Source organism: Zeugodacus cucurbitae, chromosome 2 (assembly GCF_028554725.1).
Source record: "Zeugodacus cucurbitae isolate PBARC_wt_2022May chromosome 2, idZeuCucr1.2, whole genome shotgun sequence".
In the NCBI taxonomy this organism is placed as follows: Eukaryota; Metazoa; Arthropoda; class Insecta; order Diptera; family Tephritidae; genus Zeugodacus; species Zeugodacus cucurbitae.
The window spans coordinates 8,560,813-8,582,075 of record NC_071667.1 but is presented as its reverse complement, the minus strand read 5'-3'; the positions used below and the strand labels follow the sequence as shown (position 1 = coordinate 8,582,075).

Sequence of the window (21,263 nt, the reverse complement as noted above, 5' to 3'; positions counted from 1 at the left end):
GAAAAGAGTCCCTCTATATCGTATGGAGGCCAACAAAAAATATGATATTACACTTATAGATTTCATAAATCGTGTAACAAAGGCAGACGTCAAGAGCCAAACAATAGCAAACTGTAACAAACGAAATTACAGAATGCATGTTTTAATGTATTTAAATAAAACGTTATGCGAAGTAAATAATTAAAACAGTGTATAAATCTATATTTAACACTTTTTGACAAATTTTATGTTTTAATGAAAATTCTATAACTCGAAGTCTCTCTAACTCGAAGTTTTTTTGTGGATTATAGTGATTCGAGTTAGTTCCACTGTATTTAATTTTTTATTTAATTTTTATATTACATATTTTTTTTTTAATTTTTATTTTAATTTATTTAATTTTTTATCTTATTCCAATTTTATTTTATTTTTATAATTTTTTATGAATTTATTGTTTTTTAATATTTACTTTTTCAATTTTTAAATTTTTTACATATTTTTTTATTTTTGAATTTATTTTTTTAGTTTTATAATTTTTTTATTAGTTTTTGTAAAAAACATAATTAATCTATTAACAATTTTTTTTATTTTTTTTTTTTCTTACTGGGTATTTTGTTCTGCTCTTTAACTATTATACTTCTGGTTTTGCTGTTCTTACGCTCATACACCGATACTTATTTCTGTGTTTTGATTTTCTCATTAGTTTGTTATTTTTTGCTACACTTCTACATATGTTTTTTCTACATATAATACATACATACATACATATTTATATATATGTATATAAGCACATAAATATTTCTGCTCAGCTTTGCAATTTCCATAACATTGCTTTTGTTGTTATTAATATGATATTTGTTGGCTTTTTGTTTAGGTCTCTTCGTTATATATTCAACTACAAATGTATGCATATAAAAGTCGACTTTTTATTAACACATAGCAAGCACGTACATACATACATACATATGTATGCATATAAATATATTTGTGTGTATGTTTGTATGTATATGCATGCCAAACGAGATATAGGAAGAACCTTGTGTGCTCATGACTATGAAATGAAATTAAATTTAGTTTTGCCCTCCTCTGCGACTGCTATTGTTGCTTGCTAACATACATACACGCTCCCTTGATACTTTTATGTATGTTTGTATGCATTATTGCGTTGTTTTTATTGTAACGCCGTTGAGGTTGTTGTCTATGAGCATTGAGAGTATTTCCTCTGTTGCGGTTGATGTTGTCGTCGGCGGCGCTGCCATTGACCGCTGTACGTAGCTACTGTCCAACGCTACTGTCACTGCTGTTTTAGGTTTATTGTAGTTGTTTTAGCAACTGCGGCGCTGCCGTGATTGTCATTGGTTCTACGTCTTCCTCTTGTTAATTGTTTAATATGTAATTACTTTTGTTGTACTCAATAATTTGTTGCTTTATGAAAATTTGTGGTTTGCTCTGCATTAATTCCAACTTTTCCGGCTTTTTTTAGCTTTTAAAAAACTCATATTTGTATATTCCTTGTTAACATCTTCCCGACGCCCTCCGTAGTTTTATTAATTCGTTACGTTTTTTTTCTCTTTACGTAGTTCAATTATTAACGCCAAGCACTTGGAATGCGGTTGTGTTTTCTTTCTGACGTTTGTTGCTCATTAATTACACCTTGTTGTTGCTATTTCCGATTTATATTCTCAATATCAAAATATTGGAGGTTGACTGGCGCTCAATAGGGCATGGCGTTTGTCATTGTAAAATTTGTATATAGAAATATGTTATCTTTATGTGTGTTCTACATTACATTTGTGTAGTGTAAAATTATAACATGAATTGCTTGCGGCTAGTGCAGTCAAACTGTAACATTGTTTACATTGCTGTATAGTGAACTGTCAGCGCTGATTTTTTGTTCTTTTTAATATTTTGTGCGGGTTTATCAACTATTGCATACAATTTTTTGAAGTTAGTTTATTCTACAAAATATTTAAAATTTATAATTTAACACTTAAAATTCTGTACTCATACTTTGCAAGTAGCATAATTTGCCTAATATTACTTTATTCTGCATACTCGTGTACATGAACGTTCATGTATGTTGCTCTTTTACTCTTTCACCGCTCATTAGCAACATTCCCCAGCAACATGTTGCGCAACATCTATTTATGAAATGCTTTGTCACGCACTCGCTGGATTTAAAACGGCTGTTGTTTAGTGACCTTGAAATAACTTGTATTCTCTTTTCAAATAACAAATTAGAATTAATCGCTTCTATGTGTGTGTGTGTGTACTCGTATATCGAAGTGGTTTTTTGTAGAAAATATATTATAAATTTAGCAAATTAGTTATTTTTGGCATGCTTGTGTATGTGTGTAATTTAATATTTTTGCTGAAAGCAATGAGGCTTGCACTTTTTTTTTTGAAAGGTTTTCACCATATTCCAGACTCTATTTGTAATTACAACAGCTGTGGTTATGTTTGTGCTCTTCAATTGTTCGCCAATGCCAGAGACAATTTTCCCAATAAAAAGTTTCAACTGTTCACATTTAATCCGTTTTAACAAACGTAAACTACACGCAGTCCTTCCATTTGCTCTCCGGTTGCAGATGTACGAAAATTGTAAATCCTTGCCAATCCGGCTGGAGGTCAGCGTGAGCCCTGAACGCATCAAATGTCCTCCGTATGTAATTCGGAGGTGATTCCCTTGAAAAGGTATAGATATGCTATACATATGAGTGAGTGATTTACTCTGCTCTACACCCGCTCGCATTTGCGTCACGCCTTGTTATATTTCATAAGCGTTTCATCGACCACAAGGCCTCCATTTGTCTAGCACTTTGAACCTCGAGTAGAGCCGGGAGGCCTTCAGCTATATATACATACATCTAGGCGCAAGCATCAGGGACATTGATAAAAAAATGTAAATGATAACAACAGCAACAACAACAGCACAGCAATTTGTATAGTTAGTTAATAAAAATAATGTGAGAGCAACGTTTATATGTATTGTGATTTAATATTGCCAAATTAATATCAAAATGCCTCATACAAACATACATCTAAACATTTAAATAAATTGCGTGCGCCTGTGTGTGTGTTCACGAGTGTGAATTTCTCCTCGAACATTTTGCGTTTCTGGTATTAGTTCGTCGAGGGGTTCTTTGAACCTAGGCAAGGCCACACAAGTGCCAAAAGCGTTGAAATACAAAAGCAACAATACAACTACTATAGAACAGCAGCGCAAAAAAGCATGGCGAAAAACGAATTTTGATAGTTTATCGACACAACTGAACAACAACAACAACAGCAGCGAACACACAATTTAATCAACTATCATGACAACAACAACAACAATCGACCGCTAAAACCGCGTGCGAGTGCGAATGACGAAACGGGGAAGTTAATGCCGGCAGCGCTGATGGAGCGCGACGCGACCGCCGCTGCGGTTACGGTGGGCGAGGCAGCGGCAAAGGCGGTAGCGGCGGCTGCGGCTGCGGCAACACGGCAAATTGCGCTTCAATGTCAGCGGAAAAAATGTTTTTTTGGCAAATATTTTATGCGAATTGTGTGCGTGTGTGTATCTATTACTTAATGTTGGCGGCATTAGACATCAATATATTTCGGCAAAAAAAACGCTACTTAACCAAGAAGATAGAAAATACCTGTATTTCCTAAATCTTTTGATAAGTTGTAATTACACCAAATACACACACACCGTTAGTTAACTCTTATATGCTGCTGTAAGAATATCACAACCGAAATTTCGGTTACGTAGATAATGCGGGTGAAATTTCGACACTGAGTTTAAGAAGCACATTGTTGTTTTTGTTGTTGTTGCTTATGTTGCGCAGCTTACATCTATCTATTTACCTTAAAAAGGAATGGGGGATGTCTTAGCTGGATATATAGAAAGACAGCACTCTGCAGTCGAGCTTGGCATGTGGGCGCACGTATGCGGAAAATCGCTCTGCGCCGCAAGCCAACAACAAAAATGGCTAAAAATAATGGCGACAACTGGAATAGACAGCAAAAAGTTGAATACATACATACATATGGAAAACGATAACAGTTGCTGCAACTGTCAGGGCTAAAGCGGTGGGAGAAAATCAATAGCAATACAAAAACAAACAACACTAAAATGAATTTTATCAGACAGGAAGGAAAAGCTAGAGATAGGGAGCAAATTGCTATTTACATTTACGATGACTCAGTTGAAATTTTTTATTGCAATGAATGTGATAAGAAAATTTATTAACTATTTTTAAATAAAGATAATGAAAATAAAAGCTGAAGTATAAAACAAAATAAAAAATAATGAAACAGAAGAACAAAAAATTAAAAAAAAATTATAAAAAAATAAAAATAAAAAAATTAATTTAAAAAAAAATATAATATATAAAAAATTACAAAATTAATAATAATTTTATTTTTCGTACTTTTTACTATAAATTAAATTATTAAATAGAATGAAAGCAACGATAAACTAATAATAATAAACTAATTAATTTGGAATTGATAACGTCTGTGATAACATATACTAGATTGTATTGAGTGAATCGCATAAAGAAAGAATATACAAAAATATCTCAATAAACATTTTAAATTTTCTCAACAGCTGGTGTGCGTTTTTCCAAACAAAAAGCTAAAAAATACTAATAAATACGATTATCAGAAAAATAATTTGCAAAAGCTGTCTGTGACGGCCTTGAGAAAACAAAAAAAAAATTTTTAATTTTTTACTTGGCGTTGATTCGCTAAGAAAGCAATTTTTATTTCAAATTGGATAACATAACGCAGCCACTCGGAGAACTTTTGCACGTACGGATGGCTTTAGCAAGGTAAGCGGAAATGAAAAAAAGAGAATTATGAGAATTTTTACAATTACTTAATGTTTTATAGATTTCGAAATTGTTCGTGCCTGTAAAGCTTTTGGTTATACCAAAATACAGTTAATTTCAATACATTTCCGTTATGTGTCAAATTCGAGCTTTTGAAGAGCTTTCATATCTGCACAGTCTTTCGTTGTACCAAAACACAGTTAATTTGAATCCATTTCCATTCTGTGACACATTGTGCTTTTAAAGAGCTTTCATGTCTGCAAGGCTTTTGGTTGTACAAAAATACACTTCATTTGAATACATTTCCGTTCAGTGTCACTTTGTGCTTTTGAAGAGCTTGCATGTCTGCAAAGCTTTGGTTGTACCAAAATACAGTTTATTTGAATACATTTCCGCTCAGTGTCACAGTTAGGTTTTGAAAAGCTTTTATTTCCAGTTTCTACTTAAATAATTTTCGAGTATTTCCAACAGAGATTTCATTATGCTTGCACTTATGTTGCAATTCTAATGCTTTCACTCAGAGATTTCGAATTCAATTTCTTATTAGATATAAGATATGAGGTTTGTTTCGTCGCGAAAAGACTTTTTTTCATGAATTTTTTTAGAAAAATTATTGCTGTGGGTTTATTTTACTTATTATTATATGAAAGTACAACATTTGAAGGATACTTAAAAAAAGTTTTATCGAAAAATAGCGCGGAATAACGGATTTATCGTCGATCTCTGCAGGCACCTCGAAAATAAGTTTTTGTGCGGTGACCAGCCTGCAGCAACACTGGATCATCCGAAACCAAAAAATCGACCTATTTGTTATTGTAAAATCGTTAGTAATTAAATTCGACGTCATTCAAGAGCTATATATATGTAGAATATTTGTTCAAAATTTCAAATCGATCGATGTAGTAGTTTTTTCTGTATACTGGTCACCGACTTTAAAAAAGACATATTTGGGAAAATTGATTTAAAGTTTTGTACACTCAGCGCAGGTAGCTGGAGGTACCGTTATTCAACCTGCTGTAACTTCGTTAGTTTTTCTCCGAATGACCTAAACCTTGAGATGTTGATGGTTCAGAAAAAAAATATAAAAAAATGAAAAAAAAATTTCAAACCTTAACCACCCCCCCCTTAATTTGCATTTGAAATTCTTAGTAATTTTATAAACTTGAAAGAGCTTTCACTTTTAAAGTACTTTAATTAGCTTTTAAAGAGCTTTCATTTCAATTGTGTGTGAATGTTAGTTGTGCGAAAAGTTTTACTTTGGTGAGCTTTGGTGAGGGCTTACATTTCAAGCTTAAACCTTCTCAATGTTTGATATGCGAAAATTTTCAAGTTTGAAGCTTTTAAACAGCTTTCAGTCACTCGCATACATTTTCTTTGTCTTTTACGAAATGAATTTATTCCAAGACGTGTTTTATAAAAATATTGAAATTTTTTTAACACTACAAAGATATTAAATATAATAGAATAATAATATACAAGAACGTGCCCGTACGCCCACTAAGAATATCGCATATTGACTTTGCTCACAACAACAAGTTTCTACTCGCTCCAACAACAAGTCAAACTGAAACGACCTTGAAAATGATGCTCTCAACTGCTAGAACTTTAAACAGATTTTATTATCGAAAATCTTTAGTCTTATTAAAAAAACACGTTCAAGTGCACACACATACACATACAAACACAAGCAAATGTGTGTTTAGATAAACATGTGTTTAGATTGTAGCTCTGACAATAGGAATGAAATTTGAAATTTTCACAAGCAACGCGCGCACACACACACAATCACACTCGCATGCGAAACAATTATTTATGAATACTTATGATTTACGTTTGCATTTTTCCTCTAAGTTTCATTGAAGCATCTCGCTACACTTCCGCCTTTATTTAAAATATTCATGGCGTATGCCATCGCAAAAACACGCACACACACGCTCACAACTAGATTGCTAAGTTGATATCTAGATGTGTGCATGTTTGTGTGAGCGCTTATGCGTCTAGTAATAATTAAATTGACAATGACGTCAAAGTCAAAACATTGAATTTTCAGCATCATTTTAGCATTCAAATTGTATAATTCACAAGTTGTTCATTTGTACTTCACTTCCATTTTTTATAGTAATTTAAGCTTTTTGTGTACGTAAAAAAACAACAACAACAACAACTGAAATGTTGAGCAAATAAATATGATTAATATGTTTAAGTAGTCGATTTAGCCTTATTATTTCACTACCTCATTGCTTTACCAATACTCGCACATACAAACATACATATATACATGTGTACTTCCTTATGTAGGAGTAATTGCGTGCTCGCTACATAAAATCATGTAAATTACATACAAATGTATGTATGTATGCACTAGAAGCCGAGGCCCTGTGCGCTATGTCTAGTTTTTATACTCTCGCAACAAATGTTGCTAAAGAGAGTATTATAGTTTTGTTCACATAACGGTTGTTTGTAACACCCAAAACTAAACGAGTTAGATATAGGGTTATATATACCAAAGTGATCAGGGTGAAGAGTGGAGTTCAAATCCGAATGTCTGTCTGTCCGTCCGTCCGTCCGTCCGTCCGTCTGTGCAAGCTGTAATTTGAGTAAAAATTAAGATATCTTCATGAAACTTGGCACACTTATTTCTGGCACCATAGGAAGGTTGCTTTTGAAAATGAGCAAAATCGGACCACTGCCACGCCCACAAAATGGCGAAAACCGAAAACACATAAAGTGCCATAACTAAGCCATAAATAAAGCTATGGAAATAAAATTTGGTATGAAGCAGCGTGGCCCCGCCCCCTACTAAGTTTTTTGTACATATCTCGCAAACCAATAGAGCTATATAAACCAAACTTTCTGCAGTCGTTTTTTTTAGCCACTTCCTAATACAGTCCAAAAATGAAAGAAATCGGATTATAACCACGCCCACCTCCCATACAAAAGTTAGGTTGAAAATTACTAAAAGTGGGTTAACTCACTAACCAAAAACGTCAGAAACACCAAATTTTACATAAGAAATGGCAGATGAAAGCTGCACTCATATTTTTTTACAAAATGGAAAATGGGAGGAGCTACTCGACCGATTTCATTGAAACTTGGTTTGTATTAGTTTCCTTACATCCCAATGATATGTTGTAAAAATAGGTTAAATCGCTTAAGCTGACTTTGAGCAACACCAAAAGCTCCGTCAGGATCGGGAAGGACCTCTCCGAGCCGTTCGATACCAAACGAGGCTTCCGACAGGGTGACTCACCATCGTGCGTCTTCTTCAATCTATTGCTGGAAAAAATAATACGAGCTGCAGAACTAAATAGAGAGAGTACAATCTTCTACAAGAGTGTACAGCTCCTGGCGTATGCCGATGATATTGATATCATCGGAAGCAACAACCGCGCCGTTTGTTCTGCGTTTTCCAGACTAGATAAAGAAGCGAAGCGTATGGGTCTGGTGGTGAATGAGGACAAGACGAAATATCTCCTGTCATCAAACAAACAGTCAGCGCACTCGCGTCTTGGCTCCCACGTCACTGTTGACAGTCATAACTTTGAAGTTGTAGATAATTTCGTTTATCTGGGAACCAGCATCAACAACACGAACAATGTCAGCCTTGAAATCCAACGCAGAATCACTCTTGCCAACAGGTGCTACTTTGGACTGAGTAGGCAATTGAAAAGTAAAGTCCTCTCTCGATGAACCGAAATCAAACTCTATAAGTCGCTCATTATTCCCGTCCTGATGTATGGCGCTGAAGCGTGGACGATGACAACATCCGATGAGACGACTCTTGGGGTTTTCGAGAGAAAGGTTTTGCGCAAGATTTATGGTCCTCTAAACATTGGCAGACGATGGAACGATGAGCTGTACGAGTTATACGACGACATTGACATAGTTCAGCGAATAAAAAGACAGCGGCTACGCTGGCTAGGTCATGTTGTACGGATGGAAGAAAACACTCCAGCTCTGAAAGTATTCGATGCAGTACCCGCTGGAGGAAGCCGCGGAAGAGGACGACCTCCACTCCGGTGGAAAGACCAAGTGCAAAGTGACCTGGCTTCACTTGGTGTTTCCAGTTGGCGCCAAAAAGCAAAAAGGAGGAATGAGTGGCGCGCTCTGGTGGATCCGGCTATAATCGCTTAAAGCGGTTTCTACGCCAAATATATATATATATAAATCGCTTCACAACCACGCCTACTTCCTATATACCAGAACTTTGAAGAAAATCTGAATCGTTTACTTTACAATATATAAAGTAAGCACTAGTGAAGATATCAGTGCAGAACTTTGCACAAATACTATGTTAATAGTGTGGCAGCCCCATTCTAAAAATCGCCGAAATCGGACCATTGGTTTTCAAGGCCCCATATACCGAACACGAGGTCCTCAGTACTTCTAACCTAATATTATGGTTTCCAACTTTCAATGGACTTTATACAATATATATGACGAATATGTGGGTCAAATTGTGTATTATATAATATAAATAAAGTTAAATGTATAAATTGCGAGAGTATAAAATGTTCGGTTACACCCGAACTTAGCCCTTCCTTACTTGTTTTTATTTCCAAGTTGTTGGCGGCTGTCTAGAAAAGCTCTGTGCATTACTTTTATGTAATTGAAAATTTTGACCTCGTTTTCAGCACGTTTGGGTGTTCACGTTTTCTGTTTGGTTTTTTTATCACCAAAAATGCTGCAGGCCTCGTTCATATAACATACATACATATTTACATATTTACAAATACACAAGAGTTGATTACTTTTTAGTTACACTGTTTGCATGTTTAATTTATTTAGTACTTGAAATACATGCATACACAGTTTACTGTTTCAAATTTGTGGTTTATAAATTAAGAAAAGTTCTAAAATAAGCTTAAAATTACGAGCTTTTAATACTATTAAGCTTTCACTGTACTGAAAGCTTCGTGGCATTATGGATATTTTCGTGCAATTGTACATATCGTTACGTGTTTGTTGTCAAGGAAATAATATTTGCTGCCTAAATCATGCCATAATCGTATATAAAATATATTTCACATATGAAAGTTTTGTAGAACGTATCATAATATATAATTTTTATATTTGTTATCATTAAGATACTATTTTTTATGAAAATAATTTCGAAGTTTCCATGCAATCTAACATAAAGCTCATAAGCTTTTTAAAAAGCTTCAAAACTCCGTTTTTCTTACATTTAAAATTTCATTCGAACATGAGAATATATATAAATGCATATATGTATGTATATTTAAAAGTATTCAAAGCTTTTGTATATTAAACTTTCATAAATTTGAAAGCTCTAAGTACAAGTTTGACCCTTCTTTGATATTCTTCTGCATTTCATGTATTAATTTTTCTAGAAAGCACTTAAAAACACTTAAAAAGTTATGTAATATTTATAGAAGCTTTCAAATTAAATATGCAATCAAAGCTTTTTAAAATATTCTCATTAAAATATAATTAATCTGTAATGCAGTTTATTCAGTAATTAATATATGATTATACTGATAAAGCTTTTAGGAATGAAAGCTTTGCTAACACAGTTCTAAAAAGCTTTCGATTTGAAAAGACAATAAATGCTTTCCTTTTTTATGAGTAAACTAAAAGAAAAGGTTGTTTGCATTTATATGTTTATATTAGGGCTCTTAAAATTATTCGATTAACCTGAAAACCGATTATTCGAATATCCGGTTTATAACCGTTCGTACGAATATTAACCGGTCAGTACTATTCGATTAGTCGCAATGTTACGACTATTCGAATAGTCGTTCTACTGCGGTTATTCGAATAGTTATACTGTCACTATTCGAATAAATGAAAATTGTTTGAAATCCAAGCAGCCTTTGATTTTTGTTTGTTTTTACTTGTGAAAATGTCAATTGTGCACATTTTTCCTGTGTTTCACTTTTTTCAATAAAAAGAGAAATTTAATGAACGTACACTATTCGAATAGTCGACAACGAACGGTTAACCGGATAGTCGGAAATGAGGGGTTAATCGAATAGTCGACGACCGACGACTATCCGAATAGGGCATTATTCGAATAATAATATTCGGTTAGTCGATTAGTCGAATACCAAGAGCTCTAGTTTATATATATTGACAGTAAATTTAAAATTTGCTCAAAGCTCTCTGCGCATCAAAAGCTGTGTTCAACTTTTTTTTCATTACTCACAACAACAACATGTAACAAGTACAAAAATAATTCATAGTGAAAGTCCGAGCGCATCATTGATTAACCGTTAGACAATGGTATTGCCACCTTGGTGCAAAATGTTGTAACAATAACAACAAATAGTGAGGTGATGAGCCGCCTTTAGCGCCAACAAAATCAAACCGTATGCAGCTTAGTAGAACATTCAATTCAAAGGTGCTTGCGATTTGTTGTTGTTGTTATGTTATTGAAATTGCTAACAGTAATTGCATGTTGCTGACAATGACAACAACAGCGATAGCGCGCCCGACAACATTTGAGCGATGCACGCAATTATACAAATGCTGCAAATAATATATTGCCTTATAGTTGTTGTTGTTATTGTTAATTGTTGCAAATGTTATTGACATTGGTTTGCAGTTGCTGCTGCTATTATTGCCGGCGCTATAACGGTATTGCGCGTGCAAAATTCGCCAGTGAGCCTGTTCGTGTTCATAAATGGCGCATTTCGTAAATAAATACTTTGTTGTTGTTGTTGTTGTTGTTGTTGTTGGTTTTGTTGTTGCAACACCTTGTCATTATTTATGATTTATAAGGAAATGCAAAAATTTTGCGTTCTTTCAGACATATTTTGTTGTTGGGATTTTGCTTTGCCTTTTTTTCGAAGGTAGTACTTGCATGTCCGTATGTATGTATGTGTGTGTTTGAGTGCAATGTGCACTATAATTGTAGGTTAGTCGTACAGGCGAGCGCGCGCAAAAGGTCATCATCACATTAAATATTTATTTGCATACATACATACGTAAATATATAGTTTTATGGGAATCTCATGTCGCACGTCGGAAATGTACTTGCTATTTATCTATCTGTGTGTGTGTGTGTGTTTGTTTCAAATATGCATTTTTATTGTAATACACACGGAAACCGATAATGTTATGCTCGCTGCAATTGGCGTGAAAATTCAATCTCATTTTACGCTTAAAAGTCCAGCACACAGGCATTACTAATTTGTTATTGTTGTTGACGTTTAAAAATTCAATTATTTTTAATACCGTTACAAACATTGAAAACTAATTTTCCCATGTACATTTCGAGTGCACCGCATTGATTTGCCTGCATACATGTAACGGCTTTAGGTTTTTAATATATGTAATATACAACTTCTCACACACTCCCCAATAACATATCGATTACTGTGGGTGTGTTAATAATAATCGACAATCGATATTATATATTGACGCATCGAAGGATTTTCTCCGACTTGCCTTGACATTCTCAAATTATTGCAATGAGTTTGTGAATATGATTTTGAGTCAACAAAGTTGCTAAGAGAGTATTATAGTTTTGTTCACATAACGGTTGTTTGTAACACCCAAAAGTAAACGAGTTAGATTTCTATATACCAAGGTGATCAGGGTGAAGAGTGGAGTTCAAATGCGAATGTCTATCTGTCCGACCGTCCGTCCGTCTGTGCAAGCTGTAACTTGAGTAAAAATTAAGATATCTTGATGAAACTAGGCACACTTATTTCTTGGCACCATAGGAAGGTTGCAAAGCAAGGTAAAATTGGGCCACTTCCACGCCCACAAAATGGCGAAAACCGAAAACATATAAAGTGTCATAACTAAGCCATTAATAAAGTTATAAAAGTAAAATTTGGAACAAAGGATCGCACCGGCAAGGAGCAAATTTGGATGTAATATTTTTGGAGAAGTAGGCGTGGCCACGCCCCCAAATCAGTTATTTGTATATATCTCGTAAACCAATGAAGTTATATAAACCACACTTTCTGCAGTCGGTTCTCTTACGTAACCCACCACACACCATGAAAATAGTTGAAATCGGATAATAACGACGCCCACCTCCAATACAAAAGTTAAGTTGAAAATAACTAAAAGTGGGTTAACTCAACTCACTAACGAAAACCGCCAGAAACACTAAATTTCACATAAGAAATGGCATATGGAAGCTACACTCAGATTTTTTTACAAAATTGAAAATGGGTGTGGCATCGCCCACTTATGGGTCAAAAACAATATCTCAGGAACTACTCGACCGATTTCAATGAAACTTGGTTTTTGATAGTTTCCTTACATCCCAATGGTATGCTGTGAAAATAGGCCAAATCGCTTCACAACCACGCCTACTTCCTATGTACCAGAACTTTGAAGTCGACCTGAATCGTTTACTTTACAATATATAAAGTAATCACTAGTGAAGACATCGGTGCAGAACTTTGCACAAATACTATGTTTATAGTGTGGCAGCCTCATTCTAAAAATCGCCGAAATCGGACCATAGGTTTTTAAGGCCCCATATATCGAACACGAGGACCTCGGTGCTTCTAACCTAATATTATTGTTTCCAACTTTCAATGGACTTTATACTATATATATGACGAATATGTGGTATTATATAATATAAATAAAGTTAAATAAATTAATTGCGAGAGTATAAAATATTCGGTTACACCCGATCTTAGCCCTTCCTTACTTCTTTCGTTTAAATTTCACATCTCACTTGAAACCGTTGGTTTGCTATAGACATGTAAAATATTTTTTTCATTTATTATTTGCTTTCATGTCAATCTACGTAGAAAATATAAAGCCGAAATAAATCTCCTCTTTTGCGGCCATTGACTTCAATTCATCAAAATTGTGCATTCTTGCGCATAATTTTTCGGGAAATCTGTTTTTATATACGTTCTACACAATATAGGGGTACCAGCATGTGATTTTCTTACTTACATTCATCAATTCAGCGCTGAGGGTCGCAATAATGAAAGCAACTCGGAAATGCTTTTATCTACGAGTAGCAAAAATCAAAATGTTTGAAGGGCGGTTTATGGCGTACACAATACGTACAAATAAGTATGTGTTTATATGTATTTACCGTTAGTTATCACCTTACTTTGAAAGCAAATGTCAATGCTGTCACTTACTTGATTGGTACTCCAAAATAAATAAAATAAATATTTTTGTTATCGAAAATGAGAGCGAGTAAATTTGAGAATTCATTCGGTATTACTCCTATTGGGGTTTTGATACATACTCATTTTCAATAAAATTAAAATAAAGGCAGTAATCTCTATTTCATTCCCTCTTTAGCCTTTTACCTGTAATTCTTACCCTGTGTGTTACTCAGTATTACTTTCTCAGGCTCTCTGTTTCATAACAATCAGCATTGTTTGTAATTATGCAGTGCTGCGTTGGCGCTTATTCGTTTTATAATGTATTTTCAAGGTTTCTTAACCCCGTAGAGTAAAACTTCGACGAGAACCATAATCCTTCCTTTGAGTTCTATTCTTTATTGTTTAAAATCTAGGCTTTATTGTTTAAAATCTATTTTCGGAGGAACGGGGAGTCCCATGGAATCCATGTCTCCTTTGAAACTCTGCTCAAATGTTTTATCCTAGATCGGTTGAATATTTTATTTTGGACTCTCGGTACTGCTTATTTCCGGATAGTCAACCCTACTCAGTATTATCAGAACTTGAGGTATTTTAAAACACATTAAAATATTGCATAGCAATTTTGAGGTTATGGTTTCTTCTAACGACTTTGGCAATATTTTTTTTATTTAAGTTGGATTTCGAAGTTTGAAAGTCTATGTTACTAAGCCATTCTATAGACAAAGTCTTAAAGTCAACATAATCCCTACCAATTCTCGAAATCGTTCGAATTTTTAAAACGTACTTATTGAAAATAGAATTAATGCTCAGAGGAGTTCCGAAGAGTGACATATCCGGGCGTTATCCGGTTATTAATTAATAGTATACTACGAAGCTTATCCTTATCCTTAGGTTCCTCTTCGTGTATATTAAAAAGTATGAAAGCGAGTGTTTTATTACTGAACCTACACTAAATCATCCGAATATGGAATCTCACGAAGTGCTTACCATTCTAATTCACCGGCTTTACCTGAAAGGTACAGTTAACAACTACCGTAAACAATATAAACCCAAATTAAATCTTCATTAATTTAACGCTTGCCAACATAATGGGATGTGTTTTGCCCACAAACCCTTATAATTGCAGGGATGTATTCCACATTCATACATACATATGTACATATACATCGAGGTGTTTGTATTTATTTATTTATGCAAATTTGTAAATCCACTTCCAGAAATTTGTTGATTTTACACTCAACAAAGCGTTGAATTGTACGCCTGACAGCTTTGCATTGAGTCACGCCCACTAAACATACATACACACACTCTCTCTCTCTTTCTCTCTCATGCACCTCCACACTCACCTCCAAACCGTGTACAATTTCATATCATTGAACATTTGGAACACTTAAGTCCTTCGGCCGCGACGTTGGCCCTCTTTAATATTTTATGAACACAGTCGAGGTGGGTGGGGTGGTTCGGTGGGCGTTAGGTTGGTTGACAAACTCTGGCGCGGGTTAAAAATTCATACTAAACAACCGTAGCGACGAGGCGGTCGCAGGCCAACCAAATAGGGTGGTGTGATATGCTCTAGCAAAATGTTGTGTCCTAGAAATGCAGGCAACTGTAATGTGTGAATACTGCTTGCCAACACAAATGTATATATTCACACACATACAGATACTTACATTTACCTACACACTCACAAAATACCTAAACAAGTTAGGCAAACGTTGCATTTGTTGTTGGCATTCAGTTGAGGGACACTTTGAATTGGGGGAGTGTTGCCCTCGATCTAACTGACTGTGCTGAGGGTACATACAAACGTACATATGTATATATGTAAATATGTATAGTTTTTATAGTTGAATAAACACACATTCGTTTGTATTTATGGTATGGTGTGAGTTCATGCTCTCGAACTGACGGCTAAAGTGGAGTATTGTGTATACTTAGGATCTCATTGCCAATGCGGTATATATATCCACAGTGTTTTGAGGCCGTGGAAATATGGAAAAAGTATATATTTTGTTTGGATATCTAGTAGTTCCATAAGTCTCTAACCTATCCTAAGGCCTGTCATAACGAGCAGCTGAACCTTACTAAAAGCAAATAGCTCAGTGGATCTCCTGCCATCCACCCTATGCCAGAATGACAGACTGTGAGATTTTCTTTCTTTTCCTTTGAATTAGATCCATTCGTAAAAAAGGTAACGGCGCATTAAGAGGGAACTCAGAAAAGAAATTTCAATGGATATGATGTGCTTAAAATATTTGAGAAGCCCAGATTTTCGTGTCGCTTCTGTGGATATTAATTAGTCTGCGTAATTTTATCTTTCCTCTAAAATCACCTACTTCACTAAAATAGTTTTTTCAGTAAATGATTTTTTGGAACCGACTTAATTTGAGTCGGAAAATAGAGAGAAACAGATGAGCTTTACATCCTAGATATCGATAAAGGATACTGGTCTAATCATAACTCCAGCTAATCCGAGAAACGCAGTGGCGGCTCTCCAGAGACCCATCAACTGTATTTTGTTCTGATTGAGCGGCAATTTTTCAGGTGAACGCCGTAGTTACCACTGTCACTCTCTGGCCACTGTCGTATGGGCTTTAAAAATATCTCAGCACTCCGAAAGGTTTCCACATCGATCTAATGCCTTGAACATACTCGTCAGAAAGAGCTTTCGGGGCGACCTTTTAAAGTTTGCAGACTAACTTGTCTCGAGTCGACTGAAGGTGTATTCAGTAAGATTACCGCTACAGATTTTATTTAATAACATTATTTAAATTATTTTTTATGCATCATGAACCACTGTGCGTTGTTGTAACGCGCTTTACCTACCTTTTGACATCGGACAAATACAACTTCGTATCTATAATACCAGAGCTACCGCTGTGCTACTATTTTGTCATTTTCGTTACACTTTATCTATGACACCACCGTCTTCTACCACAAAACTCAGTTGGCATTGGAGCTTTCTGTGTATTTCTATGTGTTCCATATGCTCATAGATGGCCAGATATGTAGTTATATAGATAGCGACAACCTTTGCTCAAAAATTAATCAGTTCCAATGATAATGAGACTTCCCTAAAATAGCTCTAACTGACAACAGTCATCGCGAGAAGACCCAGTTAAACGTTAACACAAACAACAACAAAAAAATATAAATCATCGAAAGAGTGTCGATGATGACATGATTTTATATCAATTTCGATTTCATGCGTTTTATTAGTGCCCACCTATCTGACGCGCCGCTGCCGTTGCGGGGGGGATGGCGGCCAAGAGTTTGCCGATAACAATGACACCATTTGTCCCAGTATGGCACTAATCACACCTACAATAGTGAACGCGGCGTTGACATCGAAATCGAGCACGCCATCGCAGTCGCCGTTGCAGTCAGCATCGCCTTAGTGGCCGCTATATTTTTTTCATTAAATTTTATATATTTTTATTTCAGTTTATTGCTGTCATTAGAGCTTTTGTCACTTGACAACTGTCAGTAGCTTGCTGCTTTGGCTTTTTGTTTCTCGCATCTAAAATTATAATCAATATGTTACAATTTTAATTATAATTACAATTTTGATTACTTATTTACTTGTAATGATGTTGATTATTGGTTGTAATTCATGTAGTGGCGTGCCCACTCAGCGTTTCAGTCGAAGCGGCAACAGAGCCGTCGCGGTCGCCGCCGTTGACTCTGACTTAATTAGAATAAAACATTGAACTCCATTTATGAGCGTGAATATATGAGCTTGGATTGATTTTTAGTACTGTGTTGGCCTTAAATGAGCGCGCCACACGCAGCCTAGCATTTTTTCGCCTCTCCATCAGCACCACTTAAAGTACTTATGCATATTAGTATCTGTGTGTGTGTGTGTGAATGTATTGTTTAAGCTTGGTTGATCTGTTGCTTATTCAGTTAGACAGTTAGTCATTCGCTCAATCGGCGTCAGCACTAATTAAAATGGATGCCTGAGGTGAAGGACGCCAATTGACAAGGAAGGACAGACTACTAAGCGGTTCTGCTCAGCTCTGTTCTGCTCTATTATTAGGTTCGATATATATTCAATTAGCGAGGTTGACAGCGGATTTATGCTTTTACAAACATATGTGCTTAATGTGCTTATTAGAATCGTATTAACATGATTCCATACATGAGAATTCCGCTTGAATATTTCTGTTTTTATATAATAAAGAGGTACTTATTTTCGAAAAGAAGTTAAATTATAAATATTCACCAAAATATATTTCCTTTCCGGTATTTTAAAAAAAAAAAATTGTCTTTTATTAAAAATATTTTTTTAATAACTAAGTAAATTTTAAATAAATGTATAAAAGTTATATTAAATATGATGTTCATAAATAAAAAAAATTTAAATAAAATTAGTAATTTTATACTCATAATTATATTTTTCTAATTTTTAAAATATTGTTTTAAATACATATTTTTAAGCGAAAGAGAATTTTGTTTATTTTTCACTTTTTAAAATTTTTTGGTATATTTTTTAATTTAATTTATATATTTTTTTATTATTTAATAATATGCTTTATTTTTGTTTTAATTAATTTTTGAATTTTTTATTATAATTTTTTTTAATTAGTAATTTTTATTTTTTTAAATTAATAATTTCTATATTATTTATTTAATTTTTTTGATTTTTTTTATTATTATATATTTAATTAGTTTTGTATTTTTAAATTCCAATTAAATTTTAATAAAACTAATAAATTTTCATGATACAAAATTAAATTATATTAATTACATTAAAACTACTGAAAGCTGCATGAACTGTAACCATTATCGATATTAAGCGGTTGTAATGTTATTTTGTTGTTGTTATTTATTGTCTTTTAAAGGCATATAATTATGTTTTATTGTCATTCACCTAACCGCACATGGCTTCTCAACCAGCTGTGCACAAACAATTAATAAGGTAACATGAAAAATAAAAAAATACTACTTTATGTTGTTGTTGTTGTTAGCGAAGGCACGCGTGCGCGCACATGTCACAGCTGTAAGCTTGTGACGCATGTGACGTACAAGTGAGTGAAGTGAGAGGGACAAAAAACGGCCGACAACAACAAAAATCGAACGCTTGCTTCCACATTTACTAACAGACTGGTGACAAAAATAATGAAAACGATAAAAAAATGCGAAACTAAAAATAACAGAACTATGCATTTCAAAGCAAATTAGCGACTAATTGTTGTTGCTGACTAAAAATATAGTTAGCAGCTAAGTCAAGCTTCGTTCACTGCCATTGTCAATGAAAACAAAAATACTCACACGCACACACGCACACACAACGTCAAACATACATTTGAACTTAGAAATCGGCTCAGCAACGTTTTCAACCAAGGGTTAAAAGATTAACCCTGAAATGGCTTACAAGGTAAATTCATTTAAAATTTTCTAATTCATATGAGCGCATTGTTGTAGTGTCTTAAAACAGCCTCCGTTGTTTGATTAACATTCAAAAATTAACACTTCAGTCTCGAGTTCAATGTAATTCTCAAGCGTACGGAAAAGTTTAAAACATAAGTCAAAAAAGCAAAACGCGCTACAAAAGAGGCGACGGCCTACAAGTAATAGGCAACAAATGCGTCGAACCTTCATCGGAGTTGAAGTCTCGTGCAATGTCACATTGGCGCATACGAAAAGAACCACAAAATGGAGATGTGGTAAATTCGCACGTTTTAAATGGTTATAGAGAAAACTAAGATAATCCATACATATACTTAAGTGGTATATACAGGGCTAAAATAATAACTCAACGAACCTATAGGATCTGAAAAGTGCAGGTGAATTGGCTTGAAAGGCAAATTATATTAAAAAGTACAGTGGAAGCTCACATTTTAGAACCATTTAGTAGTTGAAGGGGATTATGATATATACTAGTTGCTGATATTTGTTAGCTTTTTTGATAATGAGAGCATTCCTCTACTAAAGGGGTTTTCAATTAAAACGTTAAAAAGTTCTTTATTCCTGTGAAAGTACATCCGATGCTATACATAATGAAACCCGATTTCTTTAGCATGGCCACCATGGGCACGAATGACGCTGAACCCAATTTTCAGCGGTTTTCCAGCATAAATCAGTCGATACTGCTGCAATTTCACGTTCGATATTCGTACAAAGTTCATCAGCTTGTTGGCATAGACCATAGACTTGACGTAGCCCCGTAGGAACTAGTCTAACGGCGCCAACTCGCACGACCGAGGCGGCCAATTGACTCGGCCATTACGTGAGATAACACGTTCAACTAACTTAGTTGTCAATAAATCGATTGTGACATTCGCTGCTTGTGTCGCCGTCCTGTTGGATCCACATATTGTCCAAGTCCATATCATACAATTTGGGCCAAAAATACAAAAATACTCGGTTACCATTGAGAGGTAGCAATTCCCATTCACAGTAACGTGGCGGTCTTGATCATCACGGTAGAAGTACGGTCCAATATCGCCGTCGGCCCATAAATCGCACCAAACCGTAGTTTTTTCGTGATGCAAGGGTGACTCATAGAGTACGTGTGGATTGCTGCTTGACCAATAACGCGTATTGAGGAAGCCATTCAGAAATGAGCTGCCTCGTTACGTTGGTCGTAGCGCTCTTAAAGTTGAGGCCACTGACTCGTAATTTCGGTAGTAAATTTTAATAATTTCGACTCGTTGTTGGATCGTATATCTTTCTATGATAAAATAGCAACCCTTACTGGAGAGAAATGTCAAAAGAACGGGAAAAGTATGTCTTCCTTTGCTGTCTCTATCGGTCTACTTTTGAAGCGTCCCTTTTGAAAAACCTTTTATTTAAGAGCGTCTGGGCATATTCTTGAGGGTTTTTGAGATCTAAGGTAATTTTCTTAAATTTATTAGAACACAAAAAACATAATTTTCAAATTTCTTTGTTCTATTTTTTATATAAACCACCTCAATTAGACGCCCTGCTACTGCAACATTGATCCGCATTTGTACGAATTAGCCGCCATTGAATACAAAGTGCTCTTCAAAGCGTCGCACAGATTACTTCTTATTACAAATTGTGTGCCATTTACATTATTTATTTATTATTAAAAGTTTTTTATTTTGGTTTTTTGGTTATTGCCTTGCTTTTTAAGTCGTACAGGGCCATACGAAAAATATTCTACAGGGCCGCCACCTCCAAAAATTGTAATGACTACAAACAAAAGCAACTGCTGCAACAACAACACCACATAGTCGCTACACGAATGCTGGCAGTGCCAACAACACGAACGAACAAGCGACGCCGGCGACGTTAGTAGCAGCAGCAGCAGCTGCGGCGAAACGCCAGTGGCAACAGGAAAAGTCAAAGCGCCGTTCTACACACATCTAATTTGTATACACTAACTCACACACACTTCTGTATATTGGTTTGTGTGTGTGTAACCATGTGCTTTCGTAGC

General features: G+C 34.9%; 1 protein-coding gene across 2 annotated transcripts in view; it reads left to right on the top strand.

Moving 5' to 3' along the window:
* Window positions 1-21,263, top strand: part of LOC105210133 (protein roadkill) — a 158,455-nt gene that overhangs the window by 16,758 nt on the left and 120,434 nt on the right. The window contains exon 2 of one of the 2 annotated variants that reach the window (XM_029038975.2): window positions 4,577-4,799. The exons of the other annotated variant lie outside the window; for it this stretch is intronic. Coding sequence (XP_028894808.1) covers window positions 4,786-4,799 — 14 coding nt within the window. The 5' untranslated portion in view covers window positions 4,577-4,785. The remainder of the gene's footprint in view (window positions 1-4,576; window positions 4,800-21,263) is intronic. 2 annotated transcript variants of the gene reach the window in all.